Source organism: Phytophthora ramorum (genome assembly GCF_020800215.1).
Source record: "Phytophthora ramorum isolate Pr-102 chromosome Unknown Phyram_PR-102_s0001, whole genome shotgun sequence".
Classification (NCBI taxonomy): Eukaryota; Oomycota; class Peronosporomycetes; order Peronosporales; family Peronosporaceae; genus Phytophthora; species Phytophthora ramorum.
The window spans coordinates 350091-371948 of NW_027150647.1; the positions used below are offsets into that span (position 1 = coordinate 350091).

The following is a 21858-nucleotide window of genomic DNA, read 5'->3' on the forward strand; positions in this document are numbered from 1 at the left end:
TCTGGGTGGGATCCGGGTGGATGGAGTGGCTGTAACGACGCCAGCAGTTGCTGCCACAGTATTGCTCATACCAAAGAGCTCTGCATTCTCCAGCACTACAAACAGAGTGGTGTCGCTTATCCCTCACTGGAATTTCGCCGGAAGCTTTTCGGTTCAGATTGCTGTCACAAGCATCGAGAGTGCAACAGGTGAAAGCAACCGAGTGTCGAAGACAGTATCTGTTAGCGTCGTCGCAGTTGCAGATGCCCCCGTACTGCGCACGAATACAACCGAAGTTCGCGTGAATCAAAACGTATCGGGCGAGTTTGTTATCACCTCTGTGGCTCTGACGGATAACGATACCTCAGAGGCACTTCGTCTCGTGGTTTTAGATCCCAGTGGATTGGCGCTGAAGTCTGTCGAAATTTCAGGGGGTGCACAATTCTTGAAATCCCCCTCGAGCGGGAGCTTTGTACTAGCCCAACTCCCACTGGTGTCGAGTAATCTTTTAATTCGTGTTACTCCGGTTGCTACGTGGTTTGGTTCGACGCAGCTTCAGATAAGCGCGATATCGAGGGAGTCAAGCAATGGTGACGAGTTTACAACCTCGATAAACATGCCGTTTACCGTCCTCCCAGTGGCTGAAACGGCAACTCTTGTAGTGGAAAACACCCGTGGACAGCTCGCTCAGCCAACGCGTATTGGTATCGTGACTGTAGGCCTTTCAAACGAAGCCAAGATGAGCGTGACGTCGCTGGCGGTTTACTTGATTCCACGGTCAAGTGATGCGATCGAAGTGAAGTGGGAGTCTCAAGCTCTGTCGCTGGAAAAGGTGGCCGATGTGCCTTCTTCGGCAGCGTATCATTTACCGTCGAACACTACGTTACAACAACCTACACTTGTCGTAAGTACTACGAAGTGGGTGAGTTCTGTATCTTTTGAAGTAGTGGTCGTGGCATCCATCGGTTCCTCAAGCACTTCGCAGCGCACATCACAAGTAACAACGGTTACGTTCGCAGCTATTCAGTTGTCTGCAACCAGTTTCAATCTTACTGAAGGCGCAACAGGCTCTCTTTCGCTGACGATGCTCAGTGCACCAGTCAGCCCAGTCACTGTGACGCTGACAAGCGCGTTAACTGCCAAGGCAGTCACTGCACCAGGATCTGTTACGTTCACTAGCACAGACTGGGCAGTTCCCAAGAGCGTTCAAATCAGCGCGGTGAATAATTTCCTGGAAGATGCAAATGCAGTTGCGACCATCGCGGTGGTCACTACTTCGACTGACACAATGTATTCCGAGTACCCTCTTTCGTCACTCATGGTGCAAGTTCTTAACGACGATACCTCTGGGTTCGCCGTCTACCAAGGTTCGACGAAAACGACTTCCCCCGCGTTGGTTGTAGCTGAGGAACGCGTATTCACGGACACGTACAACATTGTGCTGACGTCGCAACCTACTGCCGACGTCTCGGTAGTACTCTCGGCGTCTCTTACGCTTCTTGTTGTGTCACCAGTGAGCATAGTCTTCACGTCTACAAACTGGAATGTCCCTAAAGCGATCGCAGTAGCCGCTGATGATAATTTTGCGGTGGACGGCGATCGCACAGCTACTATTTCCGCTGTTGTGACGAGCAACGATAAGCTGTACGCTTCTAAAACGATTTCCGATTTAAGTGTTAAGATTGTCGAGACCAAGGATTCGACACCGCCCCCGAAAATCCTGGACGTGAAGTTCCTGGATACTGCAGTCGGGTTGATAATCACGTTTGACCGGGCTGTTAACCGTACGACGTTAGCGTCGGACAATTTCGCTTGCAGTGTGGTGTTTGATCTGCCAACGGCAACGGATTCGGTAAATTACTGCGGCGCATCTCCAGCATGTACGTGGCAAACTGGTTCTCTCTCGATTCGGTTCGTGTTCGGTCAAGGAGTTAATGTCGTACCAGGAAGTACTCTCGCATTACGAGGGAACCTGCTAAAGTCTACAGCAGCGGCGGAAATGGCTGCACCTGCGGCTACGATTACCATCAGTGCACCCGACAAACCACCACAGCCTCAGGTTCTTGTGAGTGGGTCAACATCTCTTGGTATGTGTGATGACCTCTTCCTGGACGGCTCAGCCTCGACAGGATCAGGTGGTCGCACTATGACGTATACTTGGATGCTGGTGAATACCACAAGCGTGTCTAATACCTCCTTCAACACTATCACAGCCCTTCTTTCTTCGGCAGTGACCACAAACAATGTCACCGTAAAGATTCCCACTGCTACCTTAGAAGCGGATGGCGCGTATTCGTTTGTACTTCTGGCAAAGAACTTTTTCGGTAAAACTGGCAACTCAAATGAGATTGTGGTGAAAAAGTCCGGTCTGGCACTACCGTCAGTCTCCATTAAGGGTGGCGGGGTACATGGAGCTTATCGAGCGAACGAGCTTGTGATCACTGCATCAGCAAGTTATCCTTCCTGCTCGGGAATAGTTACCACAGATTCGACAGATTCCGCTGCAGTTTCAGCAGCCGTTGATATGACATTTACGTGGCTACAAGTCTCTGGGGATCTTACCGCAGCACAGTTTAAATCCACGAGCCCGAACCCACGCATTCTCAAACTGCCTTCTGGAACGTTGAATGTGGGCGTGACTTACGTCTTCCGCCTGCAAGTGGCAATGGCTAGTAACTCGAAGGTGAACAATACTGCCGATGTGCAAATTGGCGTGGCACGCACAGACTTGGCTCCTGTGATAGCGGCTGGTAATCGGTCGATAGGCGTTGAACAGAATGTTGCTCTCGACGCTTCGTTGTCTGCGGACCCAGATGACCCTCAGAATTCTGTGCCGATGAAGTACTCGTGGACTTGCTTGACGCTAAACCCTACAACCCAGGCCTACGACGTTGCATGCTTAACTGTCGCGGGAGACGCGTTAGCGCTCGATGCGCAGGCCAAGATAACGGTGGTGGCTAACACGGTTAACCCGAATGCGGTGTACAAGTTCGTTGTCACCGTATCGAAAGACTCGCGGTCGAGTACGACCAGTGTCTTTATTACCGTGACTCCAGGATCACCACCTCAGGTTTCGATTGAGCCACTGAGCACCGCGAAGGTGAATGGGAATGATCGTGTGGTCCTGAAGGGCAAGGCTACATCAAAGCTTCCGATCACGAAAACAGACTGGTCGATTGTAGGAGCCACGGACGCGACGATGAAAACTATCTTCGCGGTACAACGAGACCGTCTTACGATGCTATTGAGCGAGGGAAAGCTCACAGCCGGAGTATCGTATATGCTTCAACTGAATGCGACTGATTCGTCTGGCCAGATGGGCTCAGCTACCATTAACGTGGTCGCCAACTCGCCTCCCAGCAGCGGAACGCTGACTGTTACGCCATCCCTAGGATACGCACTTGAAGACACGTTTTCTGTACTCGCAAGCAATTGGGTGGACGAGGACTTGCCGCTGAAATATACGTTCAAGTACATCAAGGGCTCGACGTACTCGGGGGAAGCTGAAATCGCGCTTGGGGCGTCGACGCCAGATGCGCTTTTCCTCTCTCAACTAGGATTAGGTGGTGGTGACAACAACACCATCACGCTCGTGGCCTACGTTCAAGATTCGCTAGGGGCGACAACTCGCGTCACAAAGGAGATCCAAGTCACGCAAATGGTCGTTGCTGCCGCTGACCAGACTGCATATCTGGCAAACAAGACAAACGCTGTTTTGGCGGAGGCACTGAGCGGCGACCCTGGTAAAGTGCTAAACACCATCAACGCACTTGCTGATATGGTTAACGGCAAAGAGGAAACGATAGCGACAACGCCCACAGCTGGCAACGCCACGACTCCAGTCCGGACGGCGTTAAAAAGCTGTCCGACTTCAAACTCGGTCGAATGCGCAGGAAACGGTACCTGTGTGCGAGAACCAGTTGGCTGTCTGACGTCGAGCTTGGATTGCATTGTGACGTGTGCGTGCAAAGATGGTTATTACGGTGATAACTGCGGATTGGACAAGGTAGCCATGGCTGCCAAGAGTGCGGCGCTGGGGAGCCTTCTGGGCGCTATGTCTAAGGCGTCAGCATCAGTGGATATGACAGATGTGGGCGCACTGGAGCAACAAGCTGCAAGTGTGGTGACGCTTACCAAGAGTGCCACAATTCTCGATACCAACTCGCAAAAACTGGTGCTGAGCGTCATGGACAACATCTTGGCTGCTCCAGTTCTTACACCTGCGGCTACTACCGCAGTGGGAAATACCATCTCAAACCTCCTAGAGGTGGACAATTCTGGTAAGAGTAAAAGCACAACCAAGACTACAACCAAGACTACAAAGAATCGGCGCCTAGCAACTGGATCGAGTAGCGGAAGCTCTACGGTTGGTACGACTAGTGGATCAACCACTGCTAGTGGGAGTGGCGGTAGCGCGTCGAGTTCGAGTGACAGCACCAATAGTTCCGATGATTTTGTCGCTGAGAAAGCGCGTGTAGCTCAAGTGGCACATACTATCAGCAAGCTGCAGTCCGCGATGATTTCGACTGCAGTTGCCGGTGAAGATCCTGTGACGCTGGTGACAAAAAACCTCCGACTTGTCGGCCAACGCGATACGGCCTCGAAGTTTGAAGGGCAAAAAGTTCAGCTACCGCTTACCGATGCTCAGATTGCAGCGAACTTCACGCCAGCGTCTACGACAATTCCAGCCGGCTTTGCGGCCTATGTAACTAGCCGCTCAAGTGGAAGTGGCAGTAGTGCTGGGGCCGTAAATGCGGGTGACGAAGACGACCCTGTCATTGATGTGCAGTCCAATGTGTACGCGAAGAATCCGTACGCGTTCGATAACACATCAGTCAACTCGCGCGTCATGACCGTCAACGTGACTCGCGATGGAAAAGATGTTGCCGTGAGTGGTCTGGACGCCCCCTTCAGCATATTCATGCGCAACCTTGTCCCTATAACCATGCCAGCAAATGCCAGCAGTGGAAACACAACATCGACTAGCGGAAGCGGTGGTAGCAGTTCGAGTGGTGGTGCTCAGCGTTATACGTTCTACTGCCTAGAGGGCACCGTCGATATCAAGTACTTTAACTGCACTGATATCGAGGAGCCCATGACGGTGGAGTGTAACGGCACAGCTTACGCGGGCGAGGCAACATGTCCAGTTCGCCAGCCATTGTGCACCTATTGGGATCTAGAGATTGGAACATGGTCGTCTGAAGGCTGCCAAGTCGCTGGAACTACCGACGACGGTCTGTACACGATATGCAACTGTACCCATCTTACGGATTTCTCCACGGAGGTGTCGCAATCAGTGAGCCTAGTGACTGAGCATTTCATGAACGTTGTCACGCACGAGGTGACAGCAGAAGATATCGAGCAAAATCTGCTCCTGATCCTTACCATGGCTGGCTTTTTCTTCCTGTACGTCGTTGCAGTGCTCTACGTGAATCGCTGGGACCGCCAGGATCGTTTCAAAGCAATGCGTACTTCTCGTCAGATGAAGAGAGGGTCAGCGCCGCCTGCAAAGGTGAAGCTACGCTCTCTCTTCCAAGAACCCGAGTACTTACAGGCGAAGACTTGGCGCTCTAAGCTGCGTGCGATGTTAATCGGCTTTGGTCGCGGCTTGAAGCAGAATCACAAGCTGCTGTCCATCGTGTTCAAGTATAACGAAGGCTTTACTCGCGCACAGCGTCTGACGGTTGTCTTCACGCTAGTGGCGAGTCAGATGTTCACGAATGCACTACTTTACCAGCTACGGAAAGGGCCCAAGACAGTGGGCTCGGCCGTCGTATCTGCAGTCATTACGACGGTATGTATGCTACCTGTTGGCTTCATTCTCATGATGATGTTCAAGAAGGCTGGACGCATGCAGAGGTATCTCATCCGCTATCAGGTTGAGGATGACGCTGGCAACATAGTGGACGTCGAGACAGACGCTTACGGTCGTGCGAAAGAATACTCACCAGCTGAGCAGCTCTCTATGGACCTTGCAGCCCTTGCTCGTGACGTGAATATGAGCTCCTTGCAACTCGTTCATGAAAAGCTTAAACAACCTGAAGGCGGGTCACGGAGAGACATACTGGAGGCTCGTAGCGGTCAAGTCTGTCGTGGTATCTTCCTAGCGCTGTACAACCGTGATGCAGATGCCAAGCCGCCGCAGCACCTCGAAGGAGAAGCGGGTGGTGACCCACTTGCTGATGTGCTGGTTCAGATCAAGGCGCAATTACAAGAGCAGAAGGCTCGGGAGCCTAGTGAAGATGGTCGCCGGCGTACGCGTTTGCTTAGCGCTCTACCTTTGAAGCGCAGCTCAGTGATAGCCAGCACAGACGGAGGGGCGTTAGCAGTATCTGTGGCAAATGCAAATACTGCGGTGGTTCCACCTGCCGCTCCTACGATGCTAGGCCCGCTCATGAATCCTTCACAAATCGAGGAGAATGAAGAGGAGGAGGAGAAAGCAATTGATCCAGCGGTTCGCAAAGCGTTGGCAATGAGTCAGTTGTGCAATATGCTAACACGTCAGAAAGGGGAAGCCCTGATCAACAGCATGCTCAAGTTCGACCCTCTGCTGGTTTCTGCAGCGTCAGCAGCAACTATCGCGGAGATTTGCGAGCGGCTTGACGTCCTCGAAGAAGAAGAGGAAGAGGAGGAGGAACAAAACGAAGATGCAGAGGACGACGAAGGCCGACAGGCACGTCCGCAGACAAGGGGGGAAGACGACGAGACCAAGACAGTACTTGCGCTACAGGCGTGGCTCGTAAAATGCAACGAGTCCTGCGAGGCCCAGCAGTCCAACGCACGTGTCGTAGTTGCTAAGGCTCAAGCTGAGCTGGAGCGTACTGAGATGCAGCTGAAGAAGTTGCGTACTGCTATCGGCAACCAATACGATCGGCGAGTCTCTGAGGCGATGGCTGTCGAGCTGAACGGTCCCAATGTGAACGATATCATTGCTAAGACGCGCCAGAGTGTACGGCGCGTATCACGACGACCGACGGAGGCTCGAAAGGCCGAAGCGGCTGTGAGAGAGGACAAGCGGCGTATCACTGTGAGCATCAAGAAGGAAACGCAGGCCGTTTTGCGAACCAATAAAGAGCAGGTCGCCGAAAAGCGCAAGGCAATCAAGAAAGCCAAGCATGCTGCTGCAACTGAGCAACGTCGGCTGAGACGAGAGGCCAAGCGCGAACAGAAGAAGCTCCTTGAAGGTCTGCGGGGCATTTCAAAGCTCAAGAAGCGCCTGGAGCTTTACGTGACAGCGCGGGAGGAGCGCAAGATAGCGGCGTTGCCATTGCACGAACGACAAGCGTACCTCACCGAGAAGGAGCAGCTGAAGAAGATCCGCCGCACGTCCCGACTGCTGTACAACGCCTTCCTGCGACGGCAGCCGGCGCAGCAGGCCAAGCCTCTCTTCCCGGAGTGGGTCATCTACTTTTCGTACACAGTGTGCGCTGTCTGGAGTGCGTGGAGCGTCTACTTCGTGCTCATGTTTGGCTTCACCATCGGGAGCTTGGAGGCGCAACTTTGGGTGACGTCTCTCCTCTCTGGCCTGGCGCTCACTTACGTGATCTCGGACCCGCTCAAGGTTTTCTTCCGCATGGGTCTCATGCCTATCATGGCAACGGGAGTGCTAGCGAACTCAGGCCTCTTCAGCGCTCTGAGCTCTGAGCCGATGGCGTTGGGTGTTGCGGCAGTCGCGGCAGGTGCCGGCGGCATGGCAGGCTACATTGCCAAGCACCGCGCAGACAAAAGGGAACGTCACTACCAGCGCAAACTGGCCAAAGCGAGATCGAACCGCTTGGTGCCGGTCGCAAGCGCGGCCGACGAGAATGTAGTCGTGACGACTGAAGTCGCTCAGAGTCCCGACGGCGACCAGGAGGACGTGGTGGAGGTCGTGGAAGTGGTCGGCAGAGTCGAGCCGTACGACAGCGGAGACGACAGTGACGGCGAAGCTGCGCGACAACCGCGCTCCAACTCGTTTACCGATATCGCGCGGCTCGGTGTGCGCGATAGTGTGTTTAACGAGGCTGCTGCGAGCACCAGTCCATTGCGCGTAGAGGTCCCGCAACTCGCAGTGAAGAAAGGTCCTCCTGTGCCGCGGTCGAGTATCGTGTCGAATCCGGAGCCGTCTGCTATGACTGCAAGGGCTTCGGTGCTCGCACCGGTTGTCCCCACACGCGAATGTGTCTGTGGCAAGAAGATGCTAGAGACGGAGTGGGCGGAGCACCAGACGGCACGCTGCTCACTGCGTTTTGTGGCGTGTCGTGCTGGCTGCGGCATGCCCATGCAAGCACGAGGCCGCGACGCGCACGAACGAAGCCACTGCCGCCTTGTAATGTGCATTTGCGGCAAGATGGTGTTGACGCCGTCACTGGAACTGCACCGCATGCACGAGTGTGCTGCTGTAGATGCAGCGGCGGCAGAAGATGACCGACTGAGGGCGATTCCAGTGGATCTGGACCCTGTGCTGCCTTGCAGACTGCCTGGTTGTACTGCGAGCTTGCTCGTGTCTCGACGTGAAGCCCACGAACGGTATGACTGCTTGTTCCGCCTTGTGCCGTGTCCACGCTGTGGCGTAGAGATATCAGCGGGCGAGATGGACACGCACGTGAGTAGTGAGTGCACACAGCGGCGGCAATCGATGCTCTCGCTGTGCGCATGCGGAAAGATGGTAAGGCGTGAGTCTTTGGAAGCCCATCTGCTCAACGAGTGCAGTCGTAGGAGGCCAAGCACAACCGCGAGTGTGCAGCTGACATCAGCAGCAAGTGGTCTGCCGATTCTTGTGGTTTGCAGGATGCCTGGGTGCGCTGCGCGGATGACAGAGATGCAGCGAGACAGCCATGAGCGGACCGACTGCGACTACCGCCTTGTGGCGTGTCCTCGTTGCTCGACGGAGCGTCCGGCGGTGGATATGGACGAGCACATGGCGAGTGAGTGTGTGCAGCGCCGGCAGTCGCAGCTTTCGTTGTGTGCGTGCGGCAAGTTGGTGATGAACGGATCCGGCCACAGCTGCGGCGCCGTTGCAGAGAGCGATGTCCCAACACCGTTGTTGGTGGCCTGTCGTGTGCCTGGCTGCAACGTCCGACTGCGCGCTGCCCTTCGAGAGGCGCACGAGCGCCACGACTGCCCCTTGCGGATGTCAACGTGCTCTCAATGTGGTGTGGAGAGGCATTCGGCGGATATGGAGGCACACGTTGCCACCGAGTGCGCGTTGCAGCGCGCACAGCAGTCAGTGCAGCGCTCCATGAGCGCGTTCGTACCGTCGACTGTCGCGGCCCCAAAGCTGAACAAGAAGTCCATTCGAGGACCTCCAAGCCCAGCCAGCAAGAAGAGCCCGGATGTCAAAACCAGCCCGGACGGAAAGAAGAAGAAGGGGTCTACTACCGTCTCCACGACGGTCATCGACATCGTAACGGAGGCGCCGCGTCGGTCTCCGCCGAGAGGAAGTCTGCTGGCCAGTGCTTTACCAGGTAGTGTGCAGACCACAGACGAAGCCTTGAAGGTCGCTAAAATGCGGGAGAAGGTGCTTGCTCGACGAGGCCCTCGCGCCCCGGATTTGCCTGTCTCTCATCGGTCGCAATCCGTGGCCGTGTCCCCGACGAACCGATCTCAGGTGAAGCCGCAATTGTCACCGCCCCGAGGCCGACCTGTAGGCCCGTTGTTTTCGCCGCCTACGGACGACGAGGTGACTGACAGCGCGGCCATTTCACCCATTCGACGTAAGATGATGTCGGAGCGCGGAGGTCCTCCTGGCCCCACGGCGCGAGTCGTGCCATCCCCTCGGGAAGACGAAGTGGCAGCGGCAGTGGCAGCGATACCATCGCCAGCCGCTGCAGAGTCGGTTGCGCCTGTTACGCGCTTCACGCTGGAAGAAGAGCTCTCGGCTGCAGAATCGGAGTCCAAGCCAGCTCCGTCAAGAAGTAACAAGGGCCCACCGAGGCCCAAACCGACCTAGTGGAAGGTGCTGATTTGCATGGTAAGCTAATACATGTATATATTTCACATTGTGAAGGAACTACAAAACCTACGCCGTGAAAACTTGTTCTTCTTGGTCGACGACTCGGCTACGAACTCTGTCGGTCTCTCGTCGTGACTCGGGGTTTCTGCTACCCAATCCGCCGTGCTCGACGTTGAAGTTGCCCTTCGCAGTAGAGGACATCGAGTCCAATCTCAAACCTTCATTGCATCGGAGTTGACGTCGCTGACGCCTGTTAAGAAGGCGAGCGGCCATATTCGTAGGCAGAATCCACTGATTGTTTCCGTTTTCAGTGAGGTCACTTAACTCTGTACACTAATGACTTGCGCATGAGGAAATTGAGAAATGTGGCCACGCGCTGCCGCTGGAGTTGTAGCTGTCCCGATCGAAAGACACGGTGTACTAATGTTGTTGGACGTTCAGTAACAGGGTGAGAGATCCGCAGTGGATAACACGAAGCAATGAAACTCAAGATTCGAGGTTAAGCAAATACGTAGAAGAGATTTCTGCAGCAGCAAAATCCAGTGGAGGATTGACGTATATTCCCAAGCCACTTCGTCATCATGGCGGCCATTGCTCACAAAAGTGGTTAGGACCGCCACTTACCTTTCTGATCGCTTCGTCAACTTTAAGAATTCCAGGTAGTACTCATAGTCCGGGTCCGCTTTTTGCTTAGCTTTGGACAAATCATCAAGCCCCAGCATTTCCTTCACGTACCAATTCTTTCGATTCGCCTTGGCCCAAATCTGTACTTTCACCTTCATCTCAGCTGCACTGCCTCCGTAGTAAATCGGGGGCTCGAAAATGCTGTTCTTGTGGTTCCATATCGCGTTGTCGTACTTGGTTGCATAACGCACATACATTCTGAGTTCGTCGCTACTCTTCCGTTGCACCTCCTTCATTTTCCCCAGCTCCAGTAAGTACCACAAGGTTTGCGTCGGGATTCCATGCGCAACCCAACCGTCCATCTCACGACCTTCGCGCTTGTACATGAATTTCTCCAGTTGCTTGTAATTCGGGTGGGCCTTCAAAGCAGCACCCGTCAGAGTTTCCATCTTCAGCGCCTTCTTGACTTGGTCGTCGGACTTGCCGACTGCCAGCCAATACTGTATTTTCCCCCAATTCTTGATGGACGACCAGACACCCCGCTCTTCGGTGTCGATGGTATTTGCCGTATCAGCGTCAGCCTTGCGCAGTAGCCTTCCACGGCCGTATGCAACATTGGTAGTAATGCTGGATCGGGTAGACTTTTCCGCGGTCACGGTGATCGCGAGGAGGATCAACAGACTTGCCAGGAAGGCATTGCAGAAACGCATTACGGGATGGCGCCAACGCGAGGGTTACCTGGACAGTTGTGGAGTGAAGTCGATCGAAAGGAGAGAAATACCAACAACAAACGATTTGTCAGTCTTAGAACACTAATGTAATGGCGACGGTGATCTGCAAGAGAATAATTGTTAACATAGCTCGTCCAAGGAAACATATTTTGATGGGACTTCTGACTTCAATCTGCCTCAGTCACGAACATGTAAGCCTTCTTTTGAAAACTGGCTCGACTTTTAAGTGCCGGCGCTGTGAAACGCTAGAAATGTTTACGGGACTTCCGTCGCGAAGCACGCTGTTATGATGGTGTGGTCACTGACGGGTCAGGTGCGGGGTCTGCATGGGCATCATCATTACTTGCTGAGCTGGCTGAAGGCGGCCGAGGTGGTGCTGGCACCGCGCACGGCCAAGTCGCAGACCGTGACGGTGTCCACGAACGTGACGTTGGTGGACTCGATGTCGTCTCGGTCTGTGGTGGTGGAGGTGTCGCACGTGGTTCGGAGTATCCCGGACCCTCGGTCTCTGGTTTCGGCGGCGATGCTGGAGCCGGTGGTGGTGGAGAGCACGGAGGACGAGGCGGCGCTGGTGTCCATGGGCGCGTTGGACGTGTTTGGCGAGTCGCTGGACAGCGCTGCGGTGTGGGCGGAGTACTGGTCGGTCATGGTCGCTTTGCGCGGAGTTGATCTGTCTCGCGCGGTGCACGGAGCTGTGTTGCCGGGCTTGCCGTTGAAGGTGGGCGTTAGAGGCGGCGGCCGCCTCGTGGAATTGGCTTCTCTTCATATGTCTCCAAGTGATTTGTTGGATGGGGCTGAAGATGGCGAATGCACATTGGAAGTACACCCGACGAAGTCGTTCGCAGGTATTTTCAATGGCTCAGTGGTGTTTGCCTTCCACTCCAAGGTCGCCCCGCTGGGGACACTAGAGGTGGCGATTCCTCTTCGAATTGACTGGAGAGCCAAGGTTGTCGAGAAACCAACCAACGCCACTGTCAATGCGACGGGCTTCCTCGGCCCGTTCGAGTTACAATCCGTTGTGTTCGAGAATGATACACTGGAGCTGTCTCCAACGAGTGTTGTTAGTTCTGCCTTTGATCGTCTCGTGTCAAAGGGTTGGCTGGATATGACATTTGAGAGTGTTTACTTCAGACTCTCGGATTGGTGTGAGTGGGTGCTGATGCATCGTGTTGGAAAAGGACCCAACTGGTTCGTTGACAATGCATGGAATGCAACCAATTCCAGTTTTGTGATAAAGTCAGAATTGGTGGTAACCCCAAGAGGACATTCGCTAGAACCGGTGACAGTGTATACAAACGTGTCGTTTGTGCACACAGTTTCTGGAGATCGTGTGGTTGTGCTAATTGAGCACGTCATTGCTGTTCTAATGGACCCAAGGCTGATCGTTGGTGCAACACTCAATGAGGCTGTGGTGTTCGAGGCAGAGTATCAGACCCTCATAAAGTTGCCTGCGGATCCTGTTGGTGTAATGCCGAACATGGCCAAGCGCAGTCCTAACCCAGTGTGGATTGTCAATGGTGAACTACGAGACGTTAGATTCAACGGCATTAGAAACTTCACGGCAGGTGGGCGTAACTTAACTCGTCGAGTGCATCCCTATCGTGACGACAAAGCCTTGCTTATTCCTCGACAGGACATCATCGCAGGTAATTTCGTGCTGGTTGCTCCAGGTGATGAGTTTTCTGGTGTGATCAGTCAGTCGTTTGCGTATATCTTTACGGAAGCTACAACTATGACTAAGATTGAGGTGGAGTTTACGATATTGCTGTATTGGCTGCCTCCTCCAAAGGAGGTCGATCCAGTTTCAATGGAATTGATTGGCGATGAAAGCCACACCGAACGTATGACACTCTAGATAGGAACTTCCTTCAACGAGTTCTACGAGCGTTTGGATTTCCAGAAAGTTTTATAAATGGTATTAGGACTCTCCACGAAGGAACGACAGCATAATTTCTCGTGTACGGAAAGCTTTCATCTGAATGGCTGGTCAATTCAGGAATTAGGCAAGGATGCCCGCTGGTGGTTTGGCTAGCCGTTGAGCGACTCGCGTCCACTCAGGCAGAGTTTTCGTGCAGTCGTTGCTCATTTCAGTTTAAACGTCGCAGCGAGCAGGCCACGCATGGGCCTTCGATCAAGTCATCCTGCGACTCAGCAACGTCACGCAAGCTCTCGACGGTCAACAGAGCAACAATAGTCTCCACCGCCTCCGAGTTGCGACATGCTCCGGAGTTTTCAACCCTCCCACCATCCCTTTATGGTTGCCTTGCTTTCCAAGCAAGGCCCCTCATGCCAATGGCCCACAACCGAAATGAGCCACTTTTCCCCAATGCCTGTTTGATTGATATGGAAACATTCAAAATCTGCTTGACGACGTCGAGCTCACACAGGGATCTCATAAACACAGTGCTATCATCCACAAGGCGGAGAACTTGTGGGCTGCACAGTTTGATCCAGGCAGAGTTATCCCTTGTAGTACTGGATGGTGTTCGATCGTTTGACCGAGCGTATCTACTGTCAGTATGAAAAAAAGTGAGTACAACCTCAGAAAAGCATTGCGATTGGTCTCAACCGACACGACACACCAGATAAATGGAACGGGTTTCCCGTTCTCAACCTCACAAGTACAACGCGCCAATTGGGGTACTGGGTCGGCACCACACCAGCAGTCACAGGCAACTGGGAGATTCGAAAAGAGAAAATTCAGCGCAGACTATGGATAGCAACCACGATCAGCATCACGGTGGTCCAGCGTGTGGAACTGTTCAATGCAGTGGCACTACCCGCTATTTTATATACAGGAAAACAGTTTGTACCGACGAAGCAGATACTTCGACGACTACAAAACCTTCAGCAATTCATATGGAAAGGACAGACGAGCACTGCAGCGATGAAGAATAAGTTTAAGTTTGCATGTATGTTTACCCCACGCCAACGAGGAGGACTTGAACTTCAAGACGTCAAATGGTAACCCGAAGCAACCTTGCGGAGAGGTGGCTTCAGGAAGAGCCTGACCTTTATTCGGTAGCACGGCACTCAACAGTACATCCATACGAATCTATGAGTTCAGGATACTGCTCGTTCCAGCCAACTAGCCAAACAATGATTGAGTCAATTTTGCGAGAGAAGCGTGCGTGAAAGCTAACGACAAATGTCCAACAATCGGGCAAATGTGAACTGTGGTGGGCACAGTCGGAGCGATTACTACCCAGTGAAAAGCAGAAACAATTCTTTCAGCTAGAAGCTGAAAGCTCCCGGCCGTTTCTAAAGCACCGTACTTCAGCTTGTAGACTTTCTGGGGTGTTTTAAAACCATTATTGCAAAAACCGGCGGTGACTACACGTGTTTTGTACGGATGTGTTCCAAATCGCTTCTTTCAATCACTTGGATTTTGTAAATAGCAAGCTCGTATGGGACGATCCCTCAAATGTGTGAATGTGGTCAAATCCCCCCCCCCTATCACTCGAAAAGTTATCCAATGGAAGCCAACCACTTGGGGTGGAACTTCACGGTAGTTTCCTGAGCAGAAGTAAGGGTGGTAAGGCGGCCTTCTATTTTGTAACCGGGTACACCGACGTGTACCCATGTTACATAAAGAGTGACGGGATGTCTCTCTTGTGTGCCCATGGTACGTGGTACCGGTTGGCGGTGAGCCAACCATTGGGCACTTGTTTAGCTTTTACTATAGTTGACTTAGAGTTTGTAAGGATCAAGCTTGACTCACCTATAAAATATATTCAGTCTTTAAACCTACCGTCTAAGTCGTAGTCGGTTCCCTTAGACCGGGAACCGTGAACTTGTTGTTCACCGAGAGCTTACGCTTTCTAGCACTTCCTCTGTGCAAGCTGCTGTGTGCCCCGTCACACTTGGTAGCACTTGTAGTCAATCCACGCCTACGCGGGTAGGATTGAACTACCTGAATCCTCTGTGACCTCAAAGCCTGAGCCACTATGGAACGAAGTGAGTTTCCTCACGTGAACGACTCGCAGTTCGAGTCCGTTCGAAAGATGGGAGGCATCTTTGGGAGGGATGTCCTCCGAGGCTTGGCGTCCTTGACGCCAGCCGAGCAAGTTGAACGCGTGAACGCGTTCGACACGTATGAACGTGAGCTCATTGCTCACGTGCAGAGAAACCTGGAGGCCTCTGTGGCCGAGCCGAAGCCGGTCCAGCCGAAGCCTTTGCGGCTGGCTGTGCCTGCGTTCGAAGGAAAGGAAGGTGAAAACCTTCACTTCTGGATCCGAGAAGTTGAGATCGCCATGAGGGCGGGTCTCATCTCGGATCAGGGACTTCGCATTGCGTTCGCGTTGTCCAACCTAAGCGGTCGTGCCAATAATTGGGCGTACACGCTGGAGACGACGTCTCCTGAATGCTTTGCATCCTGGGAACAGTTGTGCGAGCGGCTTCGCGCTGCGTTTCTCCCGGCGAACGATGGGTTTCGCCAGCGCTCACGCTTCCTCGCCTGTAAGCAAGGGAAGCGCGAGCTGTACGAGTACGTACAAGAGATGCGCACGTTGGCATCATCGTTGGTGGGGAACCCCCTGCCCGAAGACGTCAAGACGACGGTCTTCATGGACGGCCTGAAGGTCGGTCCCGCACGCACGCAGTTATTCCGCGTGCATGAATCCACTATGGAGGAGGCGATTAAGATCGCCCTCCAGGAGGAGTACAGCCATAAACACGCTGGCACTCCGGTTGTTGCGCAACTTGTCGCTGCGAACAACGAGCTAGAGCCTATGGACTTGAGCTCTGTTGAACTTGGCTCGGTCCGCTGCTATAAATGCGGCGGACTAGGACACTACCAACGTGTGTGTCCTTCGACTGGGGTGGGGAAGAACCAATCCCTCAAACCCCGAGGGCCTAACGGTCGCTGGCGCAAGCCGCGGCCAGGTGGCCGAGGGAACGCCGGCCACAAGTAATGGTGGGTTCCCCAGAGGGGGGAGAGTTGAGTCTCCGTGACGGGTGTGCGGGTAGTGCACACCATGGAGGCTTAGCCTACGAGAGACATTATGTCTCGAATCGGTGATGGCAACGCTGGGTTGCCGTTAGTACACGTGAGTGTACGGGGATGTTAATATCCCTAGGAACGTTTAGTTCCAGGGGCGCCGAATGCTTTCGTACACTGCCGGAGCGATTGCCAACTCTCTGTGAGAGAGCATCGGCAATGGTCTGCATAGACCTTGCTGTCAGGTTCACATACCTGAACAGCTGCGACCCGTACGTGGTCGTGGACAAGTAGGGCGTCCGCTTGGGTGCGCCGTGCCATGGACGCACGCACCCTGAAGCAATTGGTGTCGGAAAGCCATCTAGGCTAACCGGCACCCAGCTTCTGGCAGAGCATTGGTGAGTCATGACCCCACCTCTGCCAGAACACACGGTATCCGAAAGGATTACCTGGACGCAATGGCGTCCGCCGACGTACGGAAGTCGTCGGAGTAGTTGCAGCTGCAACAGGTGTTGAGACACCGTCCACTGCGGGCAATGGACCGCCACAGGCAATACCGGTGGACAGGACTAATAGTCCAGCGAGAGGAGCTGCAATGCCAGCAGCACCCACCGCTCCTGATCGTGATGCCATACAGGCCTCGACTGTATCAACGCCAGGGGATGTCAGCTCCCCAGTAGAACAAGTCCACGTGAGGCCAAGACGGTCGAGACCGTGGCCAGGGCTGAGGTTTCCGAGAGCACCTCCTGTGTGGGTAACAATGTGCCACACGGAGTCGATGAGACTCCCGACTCTTCCCTTGAGTCACCACCGGCCGTGGGTAACGAAGAACCACGCCGGGGTAGGCATTGACGACGTCGTCGCCGCCGTAAGCCGAGTCTGTTGAAACAGACTGGAGTCGCCACGAGCGACTCGGAGTAATCAACGCTCCTCAGGCACGGCCGGCTGAAGATGCTATCACATCTTCGACCGCGAGACCTGTCAGGTCAAGGCGGCGGTCATAAGTTTGACCGCCCTGCCGGAGGTGTCAGAGTTTTGACACGAGACTGAGTGCAATTTCTCGGTTGGAATCAATGGGTGACTAGTGACGTGGATATGTGCTGATATTTGATTGGCTACTGAAATTTTTGAGTACTGGTTATGCGCATTGCGCATGTTGAATGTGGAATTCGGCTGTGTTCCGCGGAGCGGATGCGCTCAGGCTTTAAGATACCCCCCCCCCCCCCCCCCCAGATTTGGAAGGTCAGATTAGGCTCCAAACAGCCTGAAACTGGATCTATGTCTGAATTAACCCCGTCCTTAAGCGGGTTAACCCAATGGAGTTGAAAATGCCTATGTGAATGTATCACATATGGTGTCCCGCCTTGCCTAAAGCCTGAGCGTGTGAATGTCCGTGTACCCGGAGTGCACCGTAAGTCACCAGACGCCAGACAAACAAAAAGCCCGTTGAAGAAATGCCGTCTGGACACTCACAATGAAGTATGATTTTGGTCATGAGACCTTGATCACATTAGATGTCTGAACGCGGATGTCTGAACGCATGTATTATACGTGCTCAAGACTACCCGGTGCTGTGAGGTCGTACACACTGGTTTCAGCTAAATGTCTAAGTTGAAGAACCCTGAGCGTGAGTTCGAAGTATCTACGTTCAAGAAATTGGAACCTGAAAATGATGTTCAAGGTCAAGTAACTTGAAAGTAGGTTTGAAGAACCCACGTTCAGACAACCCAGAACCCAATGCGAGGATTTGACTCCTTGAAGATGGAAAGTGAACCCACGAAGTGACAGCCAGTATACTCAAGTCAAGTCAAAGTCAGAAGGTCGCCAGGAAGAACACAGAAGAACACAGAAGAACACAGAAGAACGAAGACAGACAGATACCCTTTACGAAGAAGCTAGCGATCGGCTAGCAAAGATAACAATCAGAGTTCGTTTAACCACCTACTACGCAAGTCGCTCAAATAAGTTATCTTCTGACAAGCAGGACACGGGTCCGCCGTTCAGTTAAGGGCAGTTCGGTGCGGGGCTCTCTACAAGATTCAAGCCCAGTTGCGAGGGGATCATTCACGTAAGTATTTGACGTGATCCTTGCATTCCCTATATTAGTTGGACCCGCTGCGCGTATGGTAAGGGCGGGGTTTTCATTTCATATTAACAAGGCCTTCTTGGGTGATAGTAGCAGTCATCCCCAGGAATATTTGATAGACTGCGTTTGAGATAGGATTGTATTGGTGTGTATTATTTCCCTCATCTGAGGGTGGTGCGCGTGTGAAGAAAAGGCTTCAGGATTGACCAGTATCCTGGAATCAGCCTTAGTTGACTGGCGTTCAGACCCACCGTTCAAGGGTCTATAAGTATAAGTAACGGCAGTGTGTTGTATATAACTCTGTATTTGTATTGGGTATCTGAAAGTGGTGTTTGTTCCGAGTTCTCGATACCGGTTCCAGACATTGGAGAAGTGCGTTCAGAAAGTGGACGTTACGCTCAGCATTTCCAAGGCCTATTTGTATTTGACAACTCACTGTGGTGATATATCCGGGCTTCCTCCGAAGCAATCGACGCCGATAGGGATTACACAAGGTGCCACGCCACTCTCAATCACGGTTTCAAGGAACCGCGTTCAGGGTTTACACCCCCCAGACTAAGAGTTTCAGGACTACGTCGAGGCTACCGCTATACACTTGGGCGAGAAAGTATCGCCGACTTCGTCACAACTGGTGCGCGTGCCCGGATTCGAACCAGGGATTTCACCGGAGTTGTTTATATTAGTAGGAATTGATTAGTTGGGTCTCGTTAACTTCTAACTACTCTCTGATGGCGGGAGGACGAGGCAAACTGAAAGGAGGACGTGGAGACGGCGGACAAGCAACACGTGTGTCGCGCCGAGCGCAAGAACTGCCTGCAGAAGATCATAAGGACTTGGACACAATCGCCCGAGAACGACGTGCGCGCATGAAGGCAAATCGAGAGGCGAAGAAGGCTGAAACTAAAGACCAAGCAGTTATCGAACCGGAAGCTGCGGAAGACGTAATGCCGACTGCGGAAGCTGGTACTGGTAACCAGCGGTCAGAGGTCAAGCCTCAACGCATCTCGGTGGAGCAGTCTCAGGCAATGGAGACTGCACAGGCGTATATGGGAGGCGCCAACGAGGTTGAGACCCCAGCAGCAGATCGAGTTTCGGACACTCTGCTGCCGGTTGAAGAAGAGGAAAGTCATGCCAAGGAAGAGTCACCTTTGGGGAGATTGATAGCTGAAGACGTCAGGGACGCATTGCGTCCAGTACCAGCGTCTCAAAATCCCTCGTCGCACGACTTAGCACCCATGCCTGAAACGGCACCGACACACACACTGAGTGAAGAATCTGCGCGCCAGAACCTGAACGCGGATCCGCGTTCAAGCTTGAATGTGGAAAGTAACTCAGAGTTGGTGGCGAGAGAGCCTGATTCTGTAATGGGTCTGCTTAGACCCACTACTTAAGCTTACACGTGTGCGCACGTGTAGGAGGAAGCGTAGGAGTAAATTACTTAAGTTCAGTATACTTGTATCCACAAGTATACTTAAACCTAGATAAATGAACCAAACGGAAGCTTTGGTGGTAAATGAGAACTGTATTGATTGTAAATGGGGTTTCCTCCTAAAACTGATATTTCTAATGAGAGGTTCTGCCATTGGATGGCTGGCAGAACCCCTATCTATTGAATGACTCTCATTGGTAGAAAGGTGTTACTTTCTACCAGTCATATGCCTTTTGCTATGAATGTGGACCACCCTGTGGTGGTCACCTGAATGTATGCCTTAGTGCATGTTGCACTAAGGTAGGAGGTGAACCGAATGTGTAGCCCCGCTACACCATCCCCCCGTTAGGATTTGACGTGCCGGTCTTGACACGTCAATCCGTATTTTCTTCGGGAGAACACGTGCTCATTCCCAATGAGCACGCCAACGACGTCTTCGTCCAAGACGCCGGCCGCTTCGGCAACAGCAAGTGCTGTCGTCGCCTCCAAGGCGACGACGGCCGCTGCCTCAGCCACGACCGCTACTGGCATCGCCTCGACGGCGATGCCGACAAGCGCGGCAACAGAGAGTCGCCTCTCTGTTGCTGGATACCACTCGAGATGGCATGAGAAACATGCCATCCGAAACAAGACAGGCAAGATCATTGCTGTCGAAACCGGAGTGGGTATCTACTCTCCGGGTGGAGAGGGAGTTCCCCTCGACTACGGAAGCGAAGTCGAGGAGGGGGAACTCGAAGGAGACAAGGACACCTTGTCTCCGGGCCACACTGACCCCAATGTGGGTCTGCGTCGTCCACGCGAGGACGACCCGAACGCTTCGAGCTCGAAGCGTTCGTGCAGCGGCAGTGGAACACCGCTCGCTGCCGCTGGAGCCTTGTCGACTCCGCGGGATGGAGATGACTCCACTCCATCCGCTGCTGTTGCGGCCTCGCGCACTGAACCAGTGCGTGAGCCGTGGATGCCGTCTCAGTCTGAGATCGGCAGCCGATTCGGTGCGACCGCGCCACCGAATCTGTATGCGCTGTACTCGTGCAACGCCATCGTTGACGATGACGTCGCGAAGCGAGTACACTTTGATCCGTTAACGAATCAAAGGCGCGACTACTACATCGGGCTCTTCCATGAGCTCCGATGGTTTGCGAGTAAGAAGACTTCTCGCAGAAGCAAAGTGCCCGAGTGGCAGGCACTTTGTCAAAGTTGGAGTGCCTTTGTTGAGAACTTCAACAAGAACCCCGCTGGCTATCGCGACCGGATTAGCCAGGCGCGGGAGCGCTACGAGAAGTTCTCGAAGCGTGGTAAACTTGAATGACTGCACCATGGTGCAGTCGGTATTGGACTTCCTTGCGCAGTGCCTTATGACACTGCTTGTGAGTACTGCTACCCTGGAGCAGTACGCATCACCGAACGGGACGTCAACGGGTACACGTCCATGTGTGTACCTGATGACCTCAAGACCCTGCGCGCCAGTTTTCAGGCGCAGGCGTCTTCTAGTGCTGCGGATAATCGCAGCACTTATCCGAGTGCTGTAGGCGACTACAGCGCTCGCCCAAGTTTTACGCCCTTCGGCGGAGGTGGCGGTGGCGGCCTTCGTACGCCGTCACCATTTCCGGAATGTCCTCCATCAGGACATTCCGTGATTCCCACGTATCGTGTTGGGGAGGAAATCCTCTCCAACGAATACGAAAATGAACCGGACCTTGGGTCTGGTTCCGATGACCAACAATTCGCTGGACGATCCAGCGAGTTGCCCCGCGTGCGTCTCGCAACGGGGGTGGGGGGGGCGGGAAGACGCCCCGGGTTTGGTCAACCAAACTTTGAGTCTCGCTTGGAGGCTGTTGAGCGTCTCCAAGCGTCGCAGTTCGCTGCTCTGCGTCAGGAGCTGAGCTTGTTAAAGGCTCAGCTCGCGGAGGTTGCGCAGACGACCTCGAACGTAAAGGTCGAGGTCGGGACGAGACTCTCTGGCGTCTCGAAGCGCGTCGCCGCGCTCGAGAGTGCTTTGGCGAGTCACCAGACGTAGGTGACTCGTGCTGCACGTATGGCTTCAGTCGCCCAACGTAAAACGTTGGGTGCAGGCGCATGCTGGACGGTATGTCCAGTGTGTACGCGTTGCCATGCTTCGCCAACACGGTGAATGGC

At 53.6% G+C, this 21858-nt stretch overlaps 2 protein-coding genes across 2 annotated transcripts; one reads left to right on the forward strand and one right to left on the reverse strand.

Moving 5' to 3' along the window:
* Positions 1-718: 718 nt before the first annotated feature.
* Positions 719-9910, forward strand: KRP23_54 (Sperm receptor for egg jelly; the record flags this gene model as incomplete). The annotated part of the gene is made up of 1 exon (XM_067890356.1): positions 719-9910. The coding sequence occupies one exon, from the start codon at positions 719-721 to the stop codon at positions 9908-9910; it is 9192 nt and encodes a 3063-aa protein (XP_067750608.1).
* A 623-nt stretch (positions 9911-10533) lies between these two features.
* Positions 10534-11247, reverse strand: KRP23_55 (Secreted RxLR effector protein; the record flags this gene model as incomplete). Its single annotated transcript, XM_067890467.1, has 1 exon — positions 10534-11247. The coding sequence occupies one exon, from the start codon at positions 11245-11247 to the stop codon at positions 10534-10536; it is 714 nt and encodes a 237-aa protein (XP_067750609.1).
* Between the last annotated feature and the right edge of the window lie 10611 nt (positions 11248-21858).